This window comes from Dermacentor andersoni, unplaced genomic scaffold, assembly GCF_023375885.2.
Source record: "Dermacentor andersoni unplaced genomic scaffold, qqDerAnde1_hic_scaffold ctg00000039.1, whole genome shotgun sequence".
Lineage (NCBI taxonomy): Eukaryota > Metazoa > Arthropoda > Arachnida > Ixodida > Ixodidae > Dermacentor > Dermacentor andersoni.
The window spans coordinates 36,833,648-36,854,668 of NW_027314752.1; the positions used below are offsets into that span (position 1 = coordinate 36,833,648).

The 21,021-nt window shown below is 45.3% G+C and overlaps 1 protein-coding gene across 1 annotated transcript in view; it reads left to right on the forward strand.

Moving 5' to 3' along the window:
* Positions 1–21,021, forward strand: part of LOC126519857 (cholesterol 7-desaturase nvd-like) — a 79,470-nt gene that overhangs the window by 13,150 nt on the left and 45,299 nt on the right. Inside the window, exons 4-5 of the mRNA XM_072285719.1 lie at positions 1,199–1,387; positions 1,767–2,188. Coding sequence (XP_072141820.1) covers positions 1,199–1,387; positions 1,767–2,188 — 611 coding nt within the window. The remainder of the gene's footprint in view (positions 1–1,198; positions 1,388–1,766; positions 2,189–21,021) is intronic.

Below are 21,021 nucleotides of genomic sequence, written 5' to 3' on the forward strand. Positions count from 1 at the left end.
TGAGCTCAAATAGAGCACATGCAACAATTGAAGCAGACAGTATTTGTGCCATCTGCATTGTAGCTGTTTTAAAATGTAGATCACCATTGTAAACCTATACGCCCATGATCTATGAACAAAAGTAACGGACCTGTATAGGAAGTTTGGTGAGCCGATTCATACTCGCATATGTTTAATTTTGAAAGTTACCGTAAAAGCGACAGCAACAGTAGAGTGGGTTCGTTTACCAGCTCGCTCACAACGTACACATTGTATGATTTACCTCCACGGCTCACAAGAGAGCTGCTAAGAAGCTTTAGGGGAAGGAAATATGCTTTCGTTATCTCACTGCAACAAATGAAAGCCTTTGACGCCCCTACGCGGTCAGCGCAAGCAGTGAGAAAGGTAATTAAATGCAGCCATGCGCTACATGGGTACATAAGAGGTGCATATCGTAGTCGTCCTGTAGATATGGAGGAAAAGAGAACTACGCACGACATAAATATCCCAGGGCGACATTCCCACTAGTCCAGTGCATGCATTGCTGGCGCGTGGAAGCTATCGCCGTTCGATTTACATCGGTGGATCGCATAGGAACTGCAGTACCACTTCTTGAAGGCACGAACAAATTATTCTGCGACAACCGTTTCGTGCCTTCACCGACAACGCTATGACGGGCGCCAACTTCCAACTAATTTTATGCAGAACGAGAAATTATGGGAAAGTGAGACATCCAACCAATCGCTGCAATTGGATGAACTATTGGATGAAGTGCACAACTATTATGTCAAACTCTTGCCTTTGCTTCGAGTTGACAAATTCGACTTCGCTCTGCCATCTGCTAGCCTCCTGGTTAGCTCAATGGTAGAACGGCTGCGCCGGAAAGGCGGTGGTCCTGGGTTCGAGTCCCAGACCAGGACGAATTTTCTTCAACTGCGAGGTTTTTGTTTCGAGGAACCCATATGTGTTTTCTTTGTAGCAATTGCTACGACTGGCTGTATGTCTCATTTTCCCTTAATTACTTATCTCCACGCTGTGGGTTTCCGCCCAACTATCACGTCAGAACGAGAAATTCTTTATAACTACAGCCAGTTCACGTGATCACAGTGAACATGCTACAGCGTACTCTGGACAAACAAGGATAAATAACAACAAAAGTGAACGAAATGAACCGATAGTTTGCATTAATATTTACGCACGCAATGTGGATTTTCCGCAGGTCAGGAATTCGTCGCAGTCCGATGTGAGGACGGAACGGCGCGCGTATTCGACGCATACTGCCCACATTTGGGCGCCCACCTGGGAATGATGGGCCGTGTGGCGGGAGACATCATCGAGTGTCCTTTCCACGGATGGAAGTTTGATTGTAAAAGCGGATCTTGCACCCACGTGCCGTACTTCGCCAAAGGTGAGTGGGCGTGGTAAACTTTAAGAGCTGATGATTTCACACAACATTGGTTGAAGGGTTCATTCGGCCAGTTCGCAAACTACCAAAGTCCTGCGTGCACTAAATATCTCCCAGCAAGATGGACGGAGCCACTGGTTATTGTTCTCAGCAGCGAGCGCATTAAATCGTTCGAATTTAGCGTCAATACAACACAGTACTGTGTCATATGTGTTTCTACCGGCAAGACTATCTATTATCTCCACTCTGTAAAGCATTCATTCACACAGTTCTCATTGCAATGCGCCTCCTAACGATGAGCATTTTAAGCCGATGAGCATCCTAGCGATGAGCCGCGATGAGCATTTTAAGCCGCAATGAATGATCTCGTTCCTTCCTGCAGCCCCTTCTTTCGCCAAGGTGAATGTCTGGATGTCTAAGGAACTCCTCGGCCTGGTGTTCGTATGGTACCACGCAGACGGCAAGGCACCCTCATGGGACGTACCAGAGGATATATTGAGCCGCACTCTGGAGTCGAAGTCTACGGGTCGATTCGAGCACTCGGTGCACTGCCACATCCAGGACATAGCTGAGAATGGTGCCGACTCGGGTCACTTCAACAAGGTCCACAAGGCGAGCAGCTTGGTCAACGGCACCGAGTTCGAGAAGAACATGGGCGAGTCGTGGAAGGGCCGCCTTTTCCAGCACCAATGGGTGGCTACATGGAGCCCAAACAAGCACGAGGCTATGGTGGTCATTGAGGCCTTCATATCTATCCTCGGCTGGAAGCCCGACTATCTGCGTCATCAAGTCGAGGCTCGCCAGGTACATCCAAACAACGACCCGCCGTGGTTGCTCAGTGGCTATGGTGTTGGGCTGCTGAGCACGAGGTCGCGGGATCGAATCCCGGCCACGGCGGCCGCATTTCGATGGGGGCGAAATGCGAAAACACCCGTGTGCTTAGATTTAGGTGCACGTTAAAGAACCCCAGGTGGTCAAAATTTCCGGAGTCCTCCACTACGGCGTGCCTCATAATCAGAAAGTGGTTTTGGCACGTAAAACCCCAAATATTATTATTATTATTACATCCAAACACACTGAGTTTCTCCTCTTTTCAGACATTACGTTTGGGTTAGAACCTGCCAGCTCGTTTTGTTAGAAATAATGCGAAATGTGGATTGAACAGGACATTTTGCGGTGGAACGGCCCGTTTACTTCATAGTGCCGCCTAGTAGAGCAGATCAACATGTTGGACAAATATGTAATCGTTTTGTTATCTTATAAGGATCCTGAGTAGACTAATTTTTTCTAACGCCAAGGACCAGTAAGCACGTGGATGACTTGGACATAATTGTCTTGGGCTGATCGCCTTAATCATCCCATCAAGGCGATAGCTATGAACTCTTTGCAGTTGAGTTGTGTATGTGTGTGGGGGGGGGGGGGGGCATGGTTAGACGAACAGCTGGATACTTTATCGTGATTAATCATGAGAGGTGACGCTTGCTTTCAGTTCAAGTAACCTGGTACCTAGTACTAAACTGTTACGTACATTACTAAACGGCTAAACGGTAGCCTAGCCCCTAGAGCTCCTGAAAAGTGGCACAAATTGATGGTGTGCGGCGACTTCTAGGTGATATGCTATAGATTTTTTTTTGTATTCGTAACAATGGCTTTTTCAGGTTGCTACACAGCGCTTATAGGAGAACTTTTGATGGTTAGTACAGGACGTTCATAGCAGATTATGTGCGCGATATCTTGAAGTCAGGAGAGAGGAGCGTTTTACTTGTCGTTGTCGAGATCGATGTGCCATCCTGCGTCTCATCTCCCACCTCAATCATGGTGACGGTCACTTGTCGTGCTCTATCTCCGGAAACGCCGCCAACTACTTTCCCGCACCAACCGTGCTTCTCCCTCCGGTCGTCGAGTCATACGCTCGAGCACGCGCCACCGTGTGCGCTCTGATTGGCCTCCCCGTGACTAAGCACCTCTATTCTGGAAAGTAGCGACACCCTCCTTTGCGCGCGCTGCGCACGGTACGCTTTTTCTGCCAGCGGCTGCCGGGCGCTGCGGAAGAATCAGTGTGCGCGCTTGTTGTTCCAGCCATTTGAAGCGTTACTGTGGTATTAATCGCCCAATGACTCTGGCGTGATTGCGGTAAATTTATGATAGGTCATGCTGGCCAATATTTTCGAAAAAGACTCTGCGATGAACTAGTGGAAGCACTCTAGATAAAGTTAGACGCACCTAAATATCCTTACGTGCATTGATTGCGAAAGCATCATGGCACTTCCGCGCGATATTTCTTGCGTTGTTTGTGGAGGCAGTGGCGTGTTTGGGTATGGCGTGTCTGGGCGTGTCAACTATATTGACGTCCGTACTATTTCGACATCCAGGTTACGTGTCATTGTCATATGATGTCTTCACTTGGTCATGTGACCTTGCAACTTATGGTCCTTACTTGGTGACGTGACTGTCACATGACGGGATCCCTTTGTCATGAGCTCGAATTGGACAAAGTAACTTTAGAGGGTCGGCCAGTTCGGTTTTTAACGTGGGTCAACTCGATTTTCGAATTGAGCAGCGTAAATTTTAGGGGTGGGCCACCAAATTTTATGGGTGGGCCAAGTAAATTTTGAGTGGGCAAGGTCGGCTTTGAACGTGGGTCAAATAAATTTTTTTCGAATTGGGGAAAGTCAATTCGTGGGGTGGGTCACCCAAATTTGGGGGGTGAGCCAAGTCAATTTTAGGAGTGGCCCAGGTCTGTTTTAAACGCGGGTCAACTCAATTTTCAAATTGGGCAAAGTCAATTGTTTAGGTGTGGGCCTGCCGGCTTTATTTGACATTGAAACGGGTTGCCATCACCTATTCACGTGGGTTTTCGTACGATCGGATGTTAACGCTGGACGGATGCCGGATTTTTCACTTCATGGGGCATATCAAATATCAAATGTTTTCTTAACAATATGCGACCTGGGTGACAGAGTATTCGTATAAAATATGTACAACATCGTTAGAATCTTGTGATACCCGACGATTGGCGCACACGAGGATATTCTCAAATGACAAGTCTGGATCTCCATTAGAATTAAACAACTACAGACCAGTTTCCCTAACATCCACAATTTGTAAGCTGTATGAACATATTATATTTAAGGCGATTATGATACATCTAGAAAATAACCAACTGTTTCCTAACAATCAACATGGCTTCAGGTGTGGTCTGTCCACTACAACTCAGCTAGTCGAAATAACCAACGATTTCGTAAATTCACTAAATATGACGAGTCAAATTGACGCAGTCTTTAGACTTTTCTAAAGCGCTTGATGTTGTTCCGCATGATGACGTAGTAACTAAACTGTATGCTATTGGTATTGAACACAACATTGTTCGCTGGATAACATGCCACTTAGCTTCATGGAAGCAATACGTGGCTGTTAAGAGGAAGCTTTAGCTCGGGCCCAACTACGACGTGGCTTATTCAAATGCATGTAAAACGCAAAAACGTTTTTCTGTGATAACCTCCGGACCGATTTTAATGAAATTTGCTGCATTTGAGAGATAAAGTTAAATTCTAGTGCCTGCTGAAAGTGGAATTTCCATTTAGGGCCTGAATTTTGTGAAAGATTTTCAAAAATTCGCGTTTGAAAATAATAGATACACGAAATTTACAGATTAATACCTATGCATCAAGGACACATGTCGCGGTTCTGTAAACGGCACCCATTAGAGTATTCAAAGCGGGCAAATAGCATGTCATTTTTTATCCTACATGAATTTGTTACTTCGTGTACAAAGGTTCTGCAAAAGCTGTATTCTAATATTACTAATTTTTTTTAGATTCCTGTGCGACATATATCAATTTTGTCCGCTTAAGATGTACTGTTAGATACAATTCACGGAATTGTGATATCGTTTTTTATTGCCAAGTTAAAGTTGTAAACTTGATAGTTTCATTTTCTGAAAATTTTTGATTTTCGCCGATTCTTAATGAAAAATTAATGACCTAAATAAAGAATTCGAGACCAGCAGTCCCTAGATTTTAAGGTTTCCTTTTAAATGCAAACAACCTCGTCAAATTTGGTGCAGTGGTTGCCGAGAAAAACGAATTCTCCTTTTATATGTATTTAGATAAGAGCATCCGAGCTAAAGCTTCCTCTTAATGACTGCATCTCTGGTACACCAGATGTACACTCAGGAGTACCACAAGGGTCGGTGCTCGGTCCACTGTTGTTTTTGTTTTATACAAATGATATATATTTGAGTCCAACGAGCTGTAAAGATCTGACTTCTTACGGACGATTGTGTTGCTTATACCAGCATAAATCAACACTGTCCAAGTCTGACTTAATAGTGCATTGCATACAATCAGAACATATTGTGTGACAAATGGGGCTTGAAGCTCAATACTACGAAAACGGCGAGCATAAAATTTAGTAACAAAAAAAAAGCTTTTAGAACGAGCTTACACCATTACATATGCTTATGTTAAAAAAACTCTGCAAGTGAATTATTTGGGTCTTACACTCATAAGTAACTTAAGTTGGGTACCCCATACAGATAATCATTGTAGTAACGCAGTGAAAAAACTAGTATTTTTCAAATGGAAGCTACCTCATGCGTCACCCGCTGTAAAGTTAACAGCAAACAAAGCTCTCATCAGGACAAAATTATAATATGCGGACCAAATCTGGAGCCCTTATCAACAATATTTAATTACAAAATTAGAAAGGGTACAGAAATTAGCCTGATGTTTATCTATTCCACCTATTCGTGCTTCTCGAGCCCATCTCCTTCACGATCTAGGGCAAAGATGAAAAAAAAAACGCGGTCATCATAGGGTGGTGTCCAGATTGAAATTTATCTATCGGCTTTACCATGGTCACGTTAAAATACCGCGTCAAGGTCACATAACCGAGCCGTCCATGCGCTTTGACCGTACACCGTCTAATAAGAATGAACTGGATATTATAGTTAAGCTCTCAAACATTCAGATTTATGTAACAGCTGTCAAACAAACATGTCCATCTTTGGGAATATGAAATATTCAGCTTAGGAACTGATGCTTCCCACATTTGTTGGCACATGTAGTCCTGGCTGCTAAGTTAATGTCAGTGCGCAATGATTGTAACACCAGCTGAGGTGTGATAAAGAGAGGTAGATATCACCTGAGGGAGACAAAGACAAGTGCAGAAGGGAAGGCATGTTGGCTATATAAGGCGTCAATGAATTTGGGAAAGGCATGGTCAAGTGCCAACCCATGACTGGGTTTCAGTGCAATTGTCCCGACTGTCATCGGACACTTAAATCTGTGAGATTCCCTTGTCCATTCCTTAGCAGTGCCTGGTGTGAGGCAGCCATGCCAGCTGAGTAAGCACACTGAGCGCGAGTAACAAACTCCTTCCAAAAAAAAACTTTGCATGAATCCTTGTATGTGTCAGTGGTGTATGCTAGTTGCAGTTTGTTCTCTTTACATTAGAACATATGTTCGTGTGCCATTTATGCCACCGTTTCTTCCTTGTGGCATAAGAAGCGCCTCTGACTCTCATGACTTGCTTCCCAAGGCGTTTAATAACACAAGCTACTGTGTCATGGTAACATGTTTGGTCTTACCTCTTATTGGGGTCCGTCTGTTGTATTGTGGAGGTGGGTAGTCCCTACGGACACGATCCAAATAGGAGGGGGATCTTGTGCTCTGGCTGGTTGGGTCCAGCTGATTTTCCATTACTGGCAGCTCTTGAGGGAAAAAATAGTGCCAATTGTTAGTTACAATGGCAGTGCATTACTTAAAGATTACACTGTACTAACGATTCAATATGTATGCTGGGCAAGGTAAGATAAGTTCGGCCAGGCATGTCCGGCGACCATTTGTATTTTGAATGAAAATGCTATATTTGGCTGCAAAGTGGCAAGACAGTACTCAATCTTGGCTTTGCGCCAAAAAGATATGGAAGCTCGCAGTCAGGCAGAAGCACCTCCTGCAAGTTTCACTTAGCTGGCAATGAAGTTCGTGTGGCTATGGCTCTAAAAATATGAGTCAGTACCATTGATTCTTGCTAATTATTACACTGTACGACTGCTGTGATGGGGGGAAAAATCACGAACATGGAACATTGCAAAACATTGGCCAGTCAGTTATATGACTGACACACAGAGTCCGCATGTGCTCGTGGTTACAGGTCATGTTCTTTTGCGAGACGAGATTCCTCCAGGATAGTTACTCTTGACAAAACCACATTTTAGGGCGAATTCACTTGGCACAAATAAAGGAATTTCAAAAGCCTGTGGGTAAACAAATTGCATTTCTAGAACATCTCTGGTCTCTTGTTTCTGCTGTGGCAATAAGGCCAGGAACCGCTCCACAAACTGACCCTGCGGGTGCTCTTGGGCTAGGTTGCCAGACAAGAAGCATGCTCTGGTACAAACAGGAGCATTTCTGGGATATCTGTCTCCGCTATACAATCATATGGAATAGTCCAATTCAATGGCAGTTCAAGTAGTCTATGGCAGGTAGGCATTGTTCTCGCATCCTCTCCCCTGTATGTCAAATGAACTGAACACAGGGCATGCTCTTAAGGCTTGATATGAAGAGCAAAAGCTCCAAGCCATGTGACAATGCCCCACCCCTCTGTCGCTACACCCATGCAGATTTTGCTATTCCTGAACATCATTCTGGTACACCTGACATGCTGTATATTTGTATTGAACGGGCAGTGTTAGTGCGAAAATGTAGCGGCATGTTATTCTTTAACCCCTTACTTGCCAGTGACGAGATGACTTACCACCACACGGAGCATATTCTGAAGCTGATGCTGAGTTAACTTGTGAACTATTGCAATTTAGGCAAAAAGGCTAATAAAAAATTTAGCAGAACTTTCAGAAAGAGCACAATATATGCAGGTCCTTAAAATATTACATGCTTCTACAAATATTTCTTGAAATTTGTCACGGCATTAGGGGTTAAGGGGGACGTAGGTACTCACCATCCCATTTTTTTTTCTGTTAGACGAATAAACTTGTAGGAAGTATTTAATCGTGTGTGCTGATTACAAATGTGCAATTATATATTTTTTTCTAAACTAATCTACACAAAGTGCAAATTTGGGATGTGATGGGGAAAAAATGCGGCTTTAACAGACAGACCCAAGGTTAGGTAGGAATATTCCTGCATGTTCAATAGGTCCTACGTCAATTTTTAATGTCTGTATCAATTTTAGGTAAAGGTATAAACTTGTATAGCACAATTTTGCAAATGTGCCTTTTAGTTGATTTCTACAAGATTTTTAACGTTGCATTGTGCTGAGGCACTGTATTTTGTTAGCATGCACTTTCTGACTCGCTGAGTGACTGAAACGGGCAAAATACAACCGAGTGAATAGAATGAGTAGTAAGGGGACTGTGCCACTCCCAAAATTAGAGAAAAAACCAAAAACACAGCGAAGTGTGCACAAATGTACATTTCACGCTACAAAACATGCTAGCTTTCTTTTGAAGCAGCATTAGGGTTCATTTTTGGCTGCAAAGATGCTCCTTCATATGAGACTAAGATGCCTTGGCTATGGCGAACAGTTCTGGCATTACGAACAGAGCAAAATGGGCCATTTATTGTGGTCCTTATGGGCAAAGCTAAACGTTTCGTAGGATACATTGTTGTATATTTCAAGAACACCCTTTTGGCCTAGTTTTTAGCCAGCAGGTGGCACCATTATATGTAGATTAGTAATCATGTTGTTTTTTTCTGTCTCCAAGATAGATATCCTTAAGACTGATGGCAGTAGCATTTTTTGATGTTACTAAACAAAATATCTGCTCACAGATATATAGCCAATTCCAAAGATAGGTGCCACCTTCAAGGCATTGTTACCTATATTATGTTTTCGTCCAAGTTTCTACAAAACGGCAGGCGAAGGGCTGCGCTCCGTGCACATATTTGTATTTGAGTAGCCTCTGAATAGCACCACAACATATTACGCAGGAACTTAGTAGTAAGCATATGTGACACAGATCTAAGAACCACGCATGGACTTGGGTCCTGCTGTCGTGTGTGGAGACCCAGAAACTTATCCTCCGTGGTCCGGGATCTGTGTTTTTCATGCAAGCAGTAATTGCGGCACTCGAACTTTGACAAGGTAAAGAATTTTTTATGCATCTGCTGTTTGAAAACCTAATTTCATGGACATATTTGATTTATACCTACACTGTTGCAAACTACATTTGTTTACATGGTAGCAAAATTTTGTTGCAGTTTGTTGTGAAATAACCCTGTGACAAAAGGTTTATTCAGAACATTGTTCACTCACCTCTCAGTGGTGGCCATGTGGTCGTGCATCGTCGAGCATTCTCTCGATTCTCTGTCGTGACTGCCCGGTCATGAACTATGAAAGATTACCATCGTGAGTGCACAAATGATATCATTTGAATGTTGTACTGTTATATGTTAAACTACCATTCTGCCACAAAAATAGCCAAGGGAATGCCAAACGTCTTGTAATCTCTTTTTGTAAAGAGGTTGCTGCTGCTCCTTGGTAAGAAGTGTCAGCTTGTATGAATAAAAATGGGAAACGATGTTCTGCTTCTGATCATTACAAGTTGTGTGCCAACTTAACCTGGTAGCTCACTTTTTTTTGCAATAGCACGTAAAATGCACTGCTGAGTCACCTTGAATCCTACACCTATGATACTGTACCTTGCAAAAAACAGAAACTAAAGCACCTGCAAACCCCCTGTTCTTCTCACAGATTACATAACAAAGGCCTATACTTTGGCAGTCTCTTGGTGCTGTGAGGTAGCATACAAGGGTTTATTGTCAGGTTGTCAGTTCCTAAGCTGGCTCTTGCAATTAGTACTGCATTCAACATGTAGTGGTGGTATGTTGAATGCAAACTATAAATTTTTTATGACTGAATTTTACTGAAACGCTTTACTAAGATTTAAAAAAAAACCAAAAGTGTTATGTTATCAGACAAGTGAGCCGAGAGAATTTCGGGTGCATGTAGAAAAATGAACATTCTGTGTCCAATTTGCTTATGAGAGCCAAATCAGTCTTGTAAACTGACGTGATGAACCCCAAGTGCATGGCCGCAAGGAAAGCGTGCTAGAGTGGCACAAGTATCATCGTCAGCCTGGTTACGCCCACTGCAGGGCAAAGGCCTTTCCCACACCTCTCCAACTACCCCGGTCATGTACTAATTGTGGCCATGTTGTTCCTGCAAACTTCTTAATGTCATCCACCCACCTAACTTTCTGTCGCCCCCTGCTGCGCTTCCCTTCCCTTGGAATCCAGTCCGTAACCCTTACTACCATCCGTTATCTTTCCTCCTCATTACATGTCCGGCCCATGCCCATTTCTTTTTCTTGATTTCAAATAGGATGTCATTTACCCGCGTTTGTTCCCTCACCCAATCTGCTGTTTTCTTGTCCCATAACGTTACACCTATCATTCTTCTTTCCACAGCTCGTTGCGTCGTCCTCAGTTTAAGCAGAACCCTTTTCGTAAGCCTCCAGGTTTCTTCCCCGTTGGTGAGTATACTGGTAAGACACAGCTATTATACACTTTTCTCTTGAGGGATAATGGCAACCTGCTGTTCGTGATCTTAGAATGCCTGCCAAACGCGCCCCAGCCCATTCTTATTCTTTTGATTATTTCCGTATCATGATCCGGATCCGCGGTCACTACCTGCCCTAAGTAGATGTATTACCTTACCACTTCCAGTGCCTCGCTACTTATAGAAAACTGCTGTTCTCTTCCGAGACCGTTAAACATTACTTTTTTCTGCAGATTAATTTTTAGACCCACTCTTCTGCTTTGCCTCTCCAGCTCAGTGAGCATGCATTGCAGGTCCCCTGAGTTACTAAGCAAGACAATATCATCAGTGAATCGCAAGTTACTAAAATATTCTCCATTACCTCTTATCCCCAATTCTTGCCGATCCAGGTCTCTGAATACCTCCTGTAAACACGCTGTGAATAGCATTGAAGAGATCGTATCTCCCTGCCTGACGCCTTTCTTTATTGGGATTATGTTGCTTTCTTTATGTAGGACTACGGTGGCTGCGCAGCCACTATAGATATTTTTCAGTTTTTTTACATGCGGCTCGTCTATACCTGATTCCGTAATGCCTCCATGATTGCTGAGGTTTCGACAGAATCAAGCGCTTTCTCGTAATCAGTGAAAGCTATATATAAGGGTTGGTTATATACCGCACATTTCTCTATCACCTGATTGATAGTGTGAATACGGTCTATTGTTGAGTAGCCTTTACGGAATTCTGCCTGGTCCTTTGGTTGACAAAAGTCTAAGGTGTTCCTGATTCTATGTGGGATTACCTTAGTAAATACTGTGTAGGCTACGGACAGTAAGCTGATCGGTCTATAATTTTTCTAGTCTTTGGCGACCCCTTTCTTATGGATTAGTATTATGTTAGCGTTCTTCCAAGGTTACGATACACTCCAGGTCATGAGGCATTGCGTATACAGGGTGGCCAGTTTTTCTAGAACAAGCTGCCCACCATCCTTCAACAAATCTGCTGTTACCTGATCCTCCCCAGCTGCCTTCCCCTTTTGCACAGCTTCCAAGGGTTTCTTTACTTCTTCCGGCATTACTTGTGGGATTTCAAATTCTTCTAGACTATTCTATCTTCCATTGTCGTTGTGGGTGCCACTGGTATTGTATAAATCTCTATAGAACTACTCAGCCACTTGAACTATCTGATCCAAATTAGTGATGATATTGACGGCTTTGTCTCTTAACGCATACATCTGATTCTCGCCCATTCCTAGTTTCTTCACTGCTTTTAGGCTTCCTCCATTCCCGAGAGCCTGTTCAATTCTATCCATATTATACTGCCTTATGTCAGCTGTCTTACGCTTCTTGATTAACTTGGAAAGTTTTGCCAGTTCTATTTTAGCTGTAGGGTTAGAGGGCTTTCATACATTGGCGTTTCTTGATCAGATGTTTCGTCTCCTGCGATAGTTTACTGGTATCCTGTCTGACGGAGTTACCACCGACTTCTATTGCGCACTCCTTAATGATGCCCGTAAGATTGTCGTTCATTGCTTCAACACTAAGATCCTCTTCCTGAGTTAAAGCCGCATACCAGTTCTGTAGCTTGATCCGTGATTCCTCTATTTTCCCTCTTACCGCTAACTCATTGATCGGCTTCTTATGTACCAGTTTCTTCTGTTCCCTCCTCAAGTGTAGGGTAATTCGAGTTCTTACCATCCTATGGTCATTGCAGCTCACTTTGCCGAGCACGCACACATATTGTATGAAGCTAGGGTTAGCGCAGAGTATAAAGTCTATTTCATTTCTAGCCTCGCCATTCGGGCTCCTCGTTGTCCACTTTCGGCTAACCCGTTTGTGGAAGAAGGTATTCATTATGCGCATATTATTCTGTTCTGCAAACTCTACTAATAACTCTCCCCTGCTATTCCTGGAGCCTATGCCGTATTTCCCGACTGTCTTGTTTCTAGCCTGCTTCTTGCCTACCCTGGCATTGAATTCGCCCATCAGTATAGTGTATTTTGTTTTGACTTTATTCACTGCCAAATTCACGTCATCATAGAAGCTTTCGACTTCCTGGTCATCATGACTGGATGTAGGGGCGTAGACCTGTACGACCTTCAATTTGTACCTATTATTAAGTTTCACTACAAAACCTGCCACCCTCTCGTTAATGCTATAGAATTCCTGTATGTTACTAGCTATATCCTTATTAATCAGGAATCCGACTCCTAGTTCTCGTCTCTCCACTAAGCCCTGGTAGCAGAGGATGTGTCTGCTTTTTAGCACTGTATATGCTTATTTTCTCCTCCTAACTTCGCTGATCCCTATTATATCCCATTTACTGCCCTCTAACTCCTCCAATAGCACTGCTAGACTCGTCTCACTAGATAAAGTTCTAGCGTTAAACGTTGCCAGGTTCAGATTCCAATGGCGGCCAAGTGTAAGCAAATGTAAAAGCATGTGCATATCATAGCGTACTAATACTACTAATCTGCATACATATTTCCTCAATAGCCCTCTCTCAGTTGTCTCATCGTACAAATACCTCGGTCTAAACATCACCAGCAACCTTTCCTGGCCCATGCATGTCGACATATGTAGCAATGCCAATCGCATTTTGGGCTATTTGCGCTGAAACTTTTCATCTGCACCATCATCACTGAAACTAACTCTCTACAAAACATTAGTTCGCTCCAATATAGAATACGCATGCGCCATTTGGGACCCGGCTAATATTACACTCATAAACAGCATAGAAGCCATCCAAAATTGTGCAGCGCGTTTTATCTTATCAAACTACACCCAATATGCCAGCATTACCTCAATGAAAACACTTAAGTTGCTTGAACATTCTTTCCTTCGTAGATGCTTTCGCGTTGATAAAATCTACCACCACAACCCTTTGTTTAAAGAATAGCTTATTACCCAACCGTCATACATATCATGTCGCTCTGACCACAGTTTCAAAGTTGGTGTGCCGTCTTCACGTACTAAACTTTGTAGTAATGCATTCATCTCTAGCACAAGCGAAGATTGGAACCATCTTCCCACCACCGTTTTAGCCACCCTGGATACTGACACCTATAAAACCACCATTCATGAAACGCCATGTTGAAGATGCTTTTGTATCTTGCTCAATTTTTGTGTTGTGTTCGCCCACAGGATTCTGTAATGCCTTCGGGCGTTGAAAGCATTTTAAATAAATAAATAAAATAAAGTGCACTCAAGCTTGTAAGAGAAACAGATAATTAGATTTATGAACAATGCAAGGTTCAAAAACCTGAATAAGTGAACTGTGCACTGGTCAGCCACCCAAGTCGAAACAATATTTCAGTGAATTGAAGGATTTTACTGCATGTCACAGTATAAGATCTAAACGCGCTACATTGCAAACCTTCTAGAGGGGCGAACTTCTCGAGGGTTAAAGCGGGCCTCGGCTTCATCCGCCCCTTTGCCGGGACCCTTGACAGCGTTCCCGTCACGTTGCGACGCCTCAGTTGAATTGGCCTCTAATAGACAGTGGTTCACATGTAGCAAAAAGGGAATCCACTGAGGCCCGAAACAAGATGCTGCAGCCTAATTTTCGAGCCATCAGTTGCAGCATAGATCTGGAATATAAAGAATTGCATTAGGCATTATATTTCAACACGCACAATAAACACCGTCTAGAATATCCTAAAACAGCAGGAGCTGCATATGCCTCTGTTGGTGGACATTACATCTAACAGTTCTAGCAATTCACCCTTCCGAATTTCTTAAATGAGAGCCCAGCGCGGAATAACACAAACAATGAATTGTTATACAAAATTCTCTCCATGACTAAGGCAAAGTAAAAAAAAAATGTCGACTGTGCAGAAAGCCTAGCTTAAAGCTGCATACCCAGGCAAAATTTGGCATTCGAAATACAAGTGGAAACAAAAGCTAGCAAAAATATGGTTGATCGCTCTTTCATAGGAATCAATGAAACACTAAAGTGAAACATGTCCTAACTGAAACGGTTTCATGTTTATTGTACATGAAGAATTAAGATTCAAGCAGTCATCAATGGCACCTTACCACTGCACAGGGATCTTCGACAATTGCCACAAGCGAATGTAGTTGAACGACTTGTGACCGGGAAATATCCCCTAAAGACACTGCATTGCACGCGCTGGAGCACTGTCCACATCCACCATTAACCACAGTCGTTCGAAAGCTGTGCAAGGGAAACCGAACGTGTTTTTAATAAATCGCTTCGTGAACTCGCGCTCGGCTGCTTCCTGTTGGCAATTGGCGTCCTGCTGCCGAGTTGCTTCAGCGAAGGTATAAGCATTTTGGTCTGGCTTCGCAGCGTCTTAGGCAGCCACTTGTGATGTGCTCAGCTTCAGGAATGCGAGTGGCACAGTTGGTAGCATGCACCGCAAACGTACAAAGGCATTCTGCTTCACACTGGCTTGTCTCTCGCCCGACCAAAGCGAAATTCGCCCATGGACATTGTTGCCTATTTTGCGCAACTTAACGCCACAGTTTTCTAAGTTGGTGCCATCACAAGCGAAGCGGCAGGCAGCATGTAAGCACTGCTGATGTATGTTAAACCTACACTCCGTAGGTGGCGAGACATCATAGGCTAATCTGACACGAAATATAAACAATGTGTGGAAAATGTTTTAGAAAAGAAAGTGTTTTATGCCGGCGTACACCATCAACTTTGTGTAACTGATGTGACGTCGGCGTGAACACGTCAAATGTGCTCTGTGATGACAGGGGTGGCTCCTCCATGTAAGAGACGTGAAGCAAAGTAATGCACCATGATACTAGCGAGCACTGAAAGTGAGCGCTTCAGTTTATCTCACTGCAGCGGAGGCTTCAACACCGTGTAGCCTGATGTAGGCAGTGTAAGCTTTCGACTGAGGTAACCACGCAGCTTCCGCACATGGTTTGTCCTTCCCGTCCGATTAGCGCGTGAGACCTCGTCGCCTATGGAGTGCAGCTTCAACATGCGTCATCAGTGCTTACACACCGCCTACTGCTTCTCTCATGATGTCACCAACTAGCAAAACTGCTGCACTAAATAGTTCAGAAAGGCAATGACGTTGACAGGTGAATCTCGCTTTAGTCCGGCTGGAGACACGCCAGCATGAAATAGAACCCTTTCACGCGCTTGCGGCGCAAGCTGCGAACCCTGCCACTTCCATTCCTGAAGCTGAGTACATTGCAACTGGCTGCCCAAGACACTACAGAGTCGCGCCAGACTGCTCACACTTTCGCCAAAGCGACTTGGCAGTAAGACTCCGAACACCTATAGTATGCCCTTGCCAAGCACGCCTACAACATGGTCGGCAACCTGCAAATCGTGTGCCTTTCGCTACCGTGGACCATGAGTCCACAAGGCAAACATAGAAGAGCTTCTGTGAAGACACACTTGACTTTCGTGTTCTACAAACTACTGCGAAAGAGGAATCAACCATATTAACACGTGTACTTATCTTTATCGGGCGACCACGTTTGGGCGCCTAACAAATGTTATCGTGCAGCGCAGGACGCGCCTGCATGTAAAAGAAGTTTCTGGAATGTTATCGATGGTTCCGTCCACTGTCTTTCACCGTAACTTGTGTAATCAGATTGCATGTATGCGCGACGCGAATAGTGTAGAACTTTGTGGAAGACACGTGGGTCCCATCGGTTAATCTGGAACATTCGACGGCTGATCTATAAAAGCCGACGCGCTTCACCCGCTGATGAGATTTTTCGACGATCGCCGAGCGTGTTCGCCGCTATCGTTGTGCTATAAGTGTAGCCTGTTTTGTGGGCACAGGTTCGCCCAATAAATGTTTGTTTTGTCGTTCACAGTATTGCTACTGTGTTCTTTGACGTCACGACCACGTGACACCTGGTGGAGGTGCTTGTGCGTTCATGTACCGAACGCCCCCGCAAAACCGCGATCCAAGCCCAAAGCCCGAGGACAAAACCAACGTCGCCCAAGACCAGCGTGCTAGCCGCCGACTGCAAGGACTGCCCCCAGAGCACGGACTTCTACCTGAGACGAGCAGGAAGATTGCCACCAAGTCCACCCCAATGGCAGCCCCAGCATCCCCCGTCGTGCTGCAGCAGCCCAGGGAGCCCCCCGCGTTCCGCGGTTCAACATTCGAGGACCCGGAAACCTGGCTCGAGACGTACGAGAGGGTCGCTGCACTCAACAGCTGGAACAGCGACGACAAACTGCGACATGTCTTCTTCGCATTGGAAGACGGTGCCAGGACGTGGACGTGGACGTGGCTTTCGTAAGGGCAGATCAGCAGAACTCGCTTTATAAAACCAAAAGGAAATAATTTTAAAAGCTTTTGAAGAGAAGGAATTTATAGCTGGTATATATATAGATTTTTCAAAGGCCTTCGATCGCCTGAACCACATAACATTGCTAAAAAAACTCGAGCTGTATGGTATACGAGGCACACCCCTACGACTTCTAACCTCTTACCTAAAATTTTGTAAGCAAGCCGTAGTGATAGGTGATTCTCTTTCCTCATTTAAAAATGTGAATGCTGGTGTTCCCCAAGGGAGCATCCTTGGTCCCCTTATATTTAACTTTTACATTAACGACATAATTAAGATAAGCGCGAAACCGACATTTGTTATTTATGCGGATGACACGACACTACTGTTCCGAAACTCTAACACTACGACACTTCACCTCGATATAAACGATTGCCTTGACAAATTGAACTCCTGGAGCAAGCTAAATTCATTGGAGATAAACGTTAATAAAACAAAGGCAATCCTGTTTTCAACCAAGCAATCACGTGCTGTGCTAGAAGGTAATATTCTCCTCGGTAATGACATTGTAGAAGTTGTCGACTCTGTTAAGGCACTTGGTGTCCATTTTCATAAAAACATGTCCTGGGATCTTCACATCAATCATGTTATTACCCGTATTGCAAAGTCTGTTGGTATTTTAGCAAAGTTTCGATTCTTTTTACCACAAGAGGTTAAACTAAAAATTTACAATGCTCTGTTCCTTTCTCATCTTAATTACTGTATCCTTGTCTGGGGGAAAACCACAACAACGAACTTAAATCGCATATTCGTACTCCAAAAGAAAGCTCTTCGACATATAGCCAATGCCGATTACCACGCTCATACTAAACCACTTTTTCATCGTTTTAATTTAGTTTCTACTCACAATCTTTACTCGTATCATCTGGCGATAAGATATAAACAAAGCATCAACAATCCTGGAAATTTATTAGCTTCCCTTGCAGACCTGACAATTCGAACGCCGATACATGACACTCGTAGCACGGAACCCTGGCAAATACCATTTTCGAGAACATCCTATGGGGAGCAAATGCTTCGCTGTTCTCTTCCTATGCTAATAAATTATCGACACAAACAGACATTAATGATAAAAAATAGTAATAGAACAAGGCTCCGCAACTTTTTTGTACATGTCGAGTAACAACTTTATAACAAAATGTAAAATTCACTTATATGTTGATAAGATTGTTTTCTTCTCATTTGTACGCCTGTGCTATTGTAAACTAGTTATTATGTTGTTATGTATACTTGATTCTATTGTTTATCTGTCGACTTGTCACCTTCGCTGTGCCTTGTAAAAGGGGGCCCGAACCCCCGTCAAGTGGACTAGCTTCCACTTTTTGTTCGGGCCTCCTTCCAAAGTTCTTTGGAAAAAATAAACATGATTTGAGAACAGAGAAGCCACATTAACGACCTGGGACCTTTTCCGAAGCGGCTTCCTGCACACATTCACAAGCGTCGTACGCCGAGAACGGGCCCAAGCACTACTAGAAACCCGAGTGCAGCTGCCTAACGAGACCACCGCGATTTTTACAGAAGAAATGAGCCGCCTATTCCGCCACGCCGACCCGGAAATGTCGGAGGAAAAGAAAGTCCGGCTACTAATGCGTGGTGTAAAGGAGGAACTTTTCGCCGGTATGGTACGAAACCCACCGAAGCCTGTCGACGAGTTCCTTCGCGAGGCCACTGGCATCGAGAAGACACTCGAGATGCGAAACCGGCAATTCGACCGCCGCACCAACGCTACAAACTATGCCGGAGTTCAATCACTGGCCTCCGAAGACCTGCGCGAGGCTATCAGGGCAGTCGTACGAGAGGAGCTTCAGAAGATCTTCCCATCGTCGCAGCCTCAAGTGGCCTCGATCGCTGACATCGTCAAAGATGAGGTTCAGCGGTCGCTTGGAGTTCCAGAGGTGCAACCTCAATTACCGCAACCCCAACCTGAAGGGATGACCTACGCCGCCGTCGTACGCCGTCAAGGCCCTCCTCCGCGACCGCGCCAGGGCCCTGTAACGCCGCAATTCCGTCGACCACCGCCGCCGCCGCCGACAGCGCGCCCACCCGTCGCCCAGCGGAGCTACCCGAGGAAGACCGACGTTTGGCGCGCTACTGACCACCGCCCGCTCTGCTACCACTGCGGGGAAGCGGGTCACGTCTACCGACGATGTCCATACCGGGAAATGGGACTGCGAGGTTTCGCCGTCAACGCTCCGCGCCCGTAGCAAGGCGAACGCCCTCGCGATATCGCTGACTACCTCGCGGCTACTCAGTGGAGCTCTCGACGACCGTCGCGTTCACCATCACGAGGCCGCTACCTGTCGCCACAGCGCCGACCATACACTGGCCCAGCTCGGGGACGGTCAGCGAGCCCATATCCGGAAAACTAAAAGCAGCAACCGATGGAGGTGCGGTTGCTGTCCGTCGAACTGTCGAAGATCCTCGGCCGCCGACGAAGACGCCGAAGAAACTACATCGACGACATAACGACACGCCGCCGTCCCGACGAAGTCTGGAAGGAAAGAATGCGACGACGAAAGACGACCTGACGACGACACATACCAGCCACAGGTCAACGCGACGCAGTCGTGATCCGACGCCAAGACCGAACTGTAATGCAAGACAAAGAGCCACCGACCTCGACGTGCTTCTCGACGGCCACGCAGTCACCGCCTTAGTCGACACAGGGGCTGATTACTCCGTCATGAGTGGACACATCGCCGCCCAGTTGAAGAAAGTTAAGACTACGTGGGAAGGCCCTCAAATTCGTACCGCCGGAGGACACCTCATAACGCCGACTGGAATGTGCACGGCAAGAATTACCATTCACGACCGGACTTACCCTGTCACCTTTGTTATCCTCCAACAGTGTTCACGAGACGTCATTCTCGGCATGGACTTCCTCAACCAACACGGCGCAGTCATCGACCTGAAGTCGAAGTCAATAACTCTGTCGGAAGACCATGTGATACCGTCGGAGAACCCTCGTAGTCACCACGCCTTGAGTGTGCTCGAAGATCAAGTGAGCATCCCGCCTCGCTCCAGCATTGTTATTTCGGTCGGCACCGAAACACCCGCTGACGTAGAAGGTGTCATCGAAGGCGACCAACGTCTACTGCTAGACCGTGAAATTTGCGTCGCAAGAGGGATCGCTCGACTGCACGGAGGAAACACGAAAGTGTTGCTGACAAACTTCAGCCAGGAGTTCAAGCACATCAACAAGGGCACGACGATCGCATACATCGAGGAAATTCTGGAAAACAGCAATGCGTTTGTCCTCTCGGATTCCGCCGCATCTACCCCTACGATCATGGTTGCCGAACCAGACTACGACATTAATCCAAGTCTCCCCGTGATTAAGCAACAGCAGCTCAGAATTCTGCTCCGGCGATACAAAGGCTGCTTTTCGACGTCATCGAGGATTCGACAAACACCAGTCGCCAAGCATCGCATAATCACCGAGGAGTACGCTCGAATACTTTGCCAGAGCCCTTACCGAGTTTCGCCGCGAGAACATGAAGCTATAAGAGAACAAGTCGACGGAATGCTGCGCGACGACATCATCCAGCCGTTGAAAAGCCCGTGGGCATCTCCTGTTGCGCTGGTGAAGAAAAAGGACGGAACCCTTCGTTTCTGCGTCGATTATCGTCGTCTGAACAAGATCACGAAGAAGGACGTATACCCTCTCCCACGGATAGACGACGCATTGAATCGGCTCTGCAACGCTAAATTCTTCTCCTCGATGGACCTCAAGTCTGGCTATTGGCAAATAGAAGTCGACGAAAGAGATCGTGAAAAGACCGCCTTCATCACCCCAGACGGCCTCTACGAGTTCCAGGTTATGCCATTTGGACTGTGCTCGGC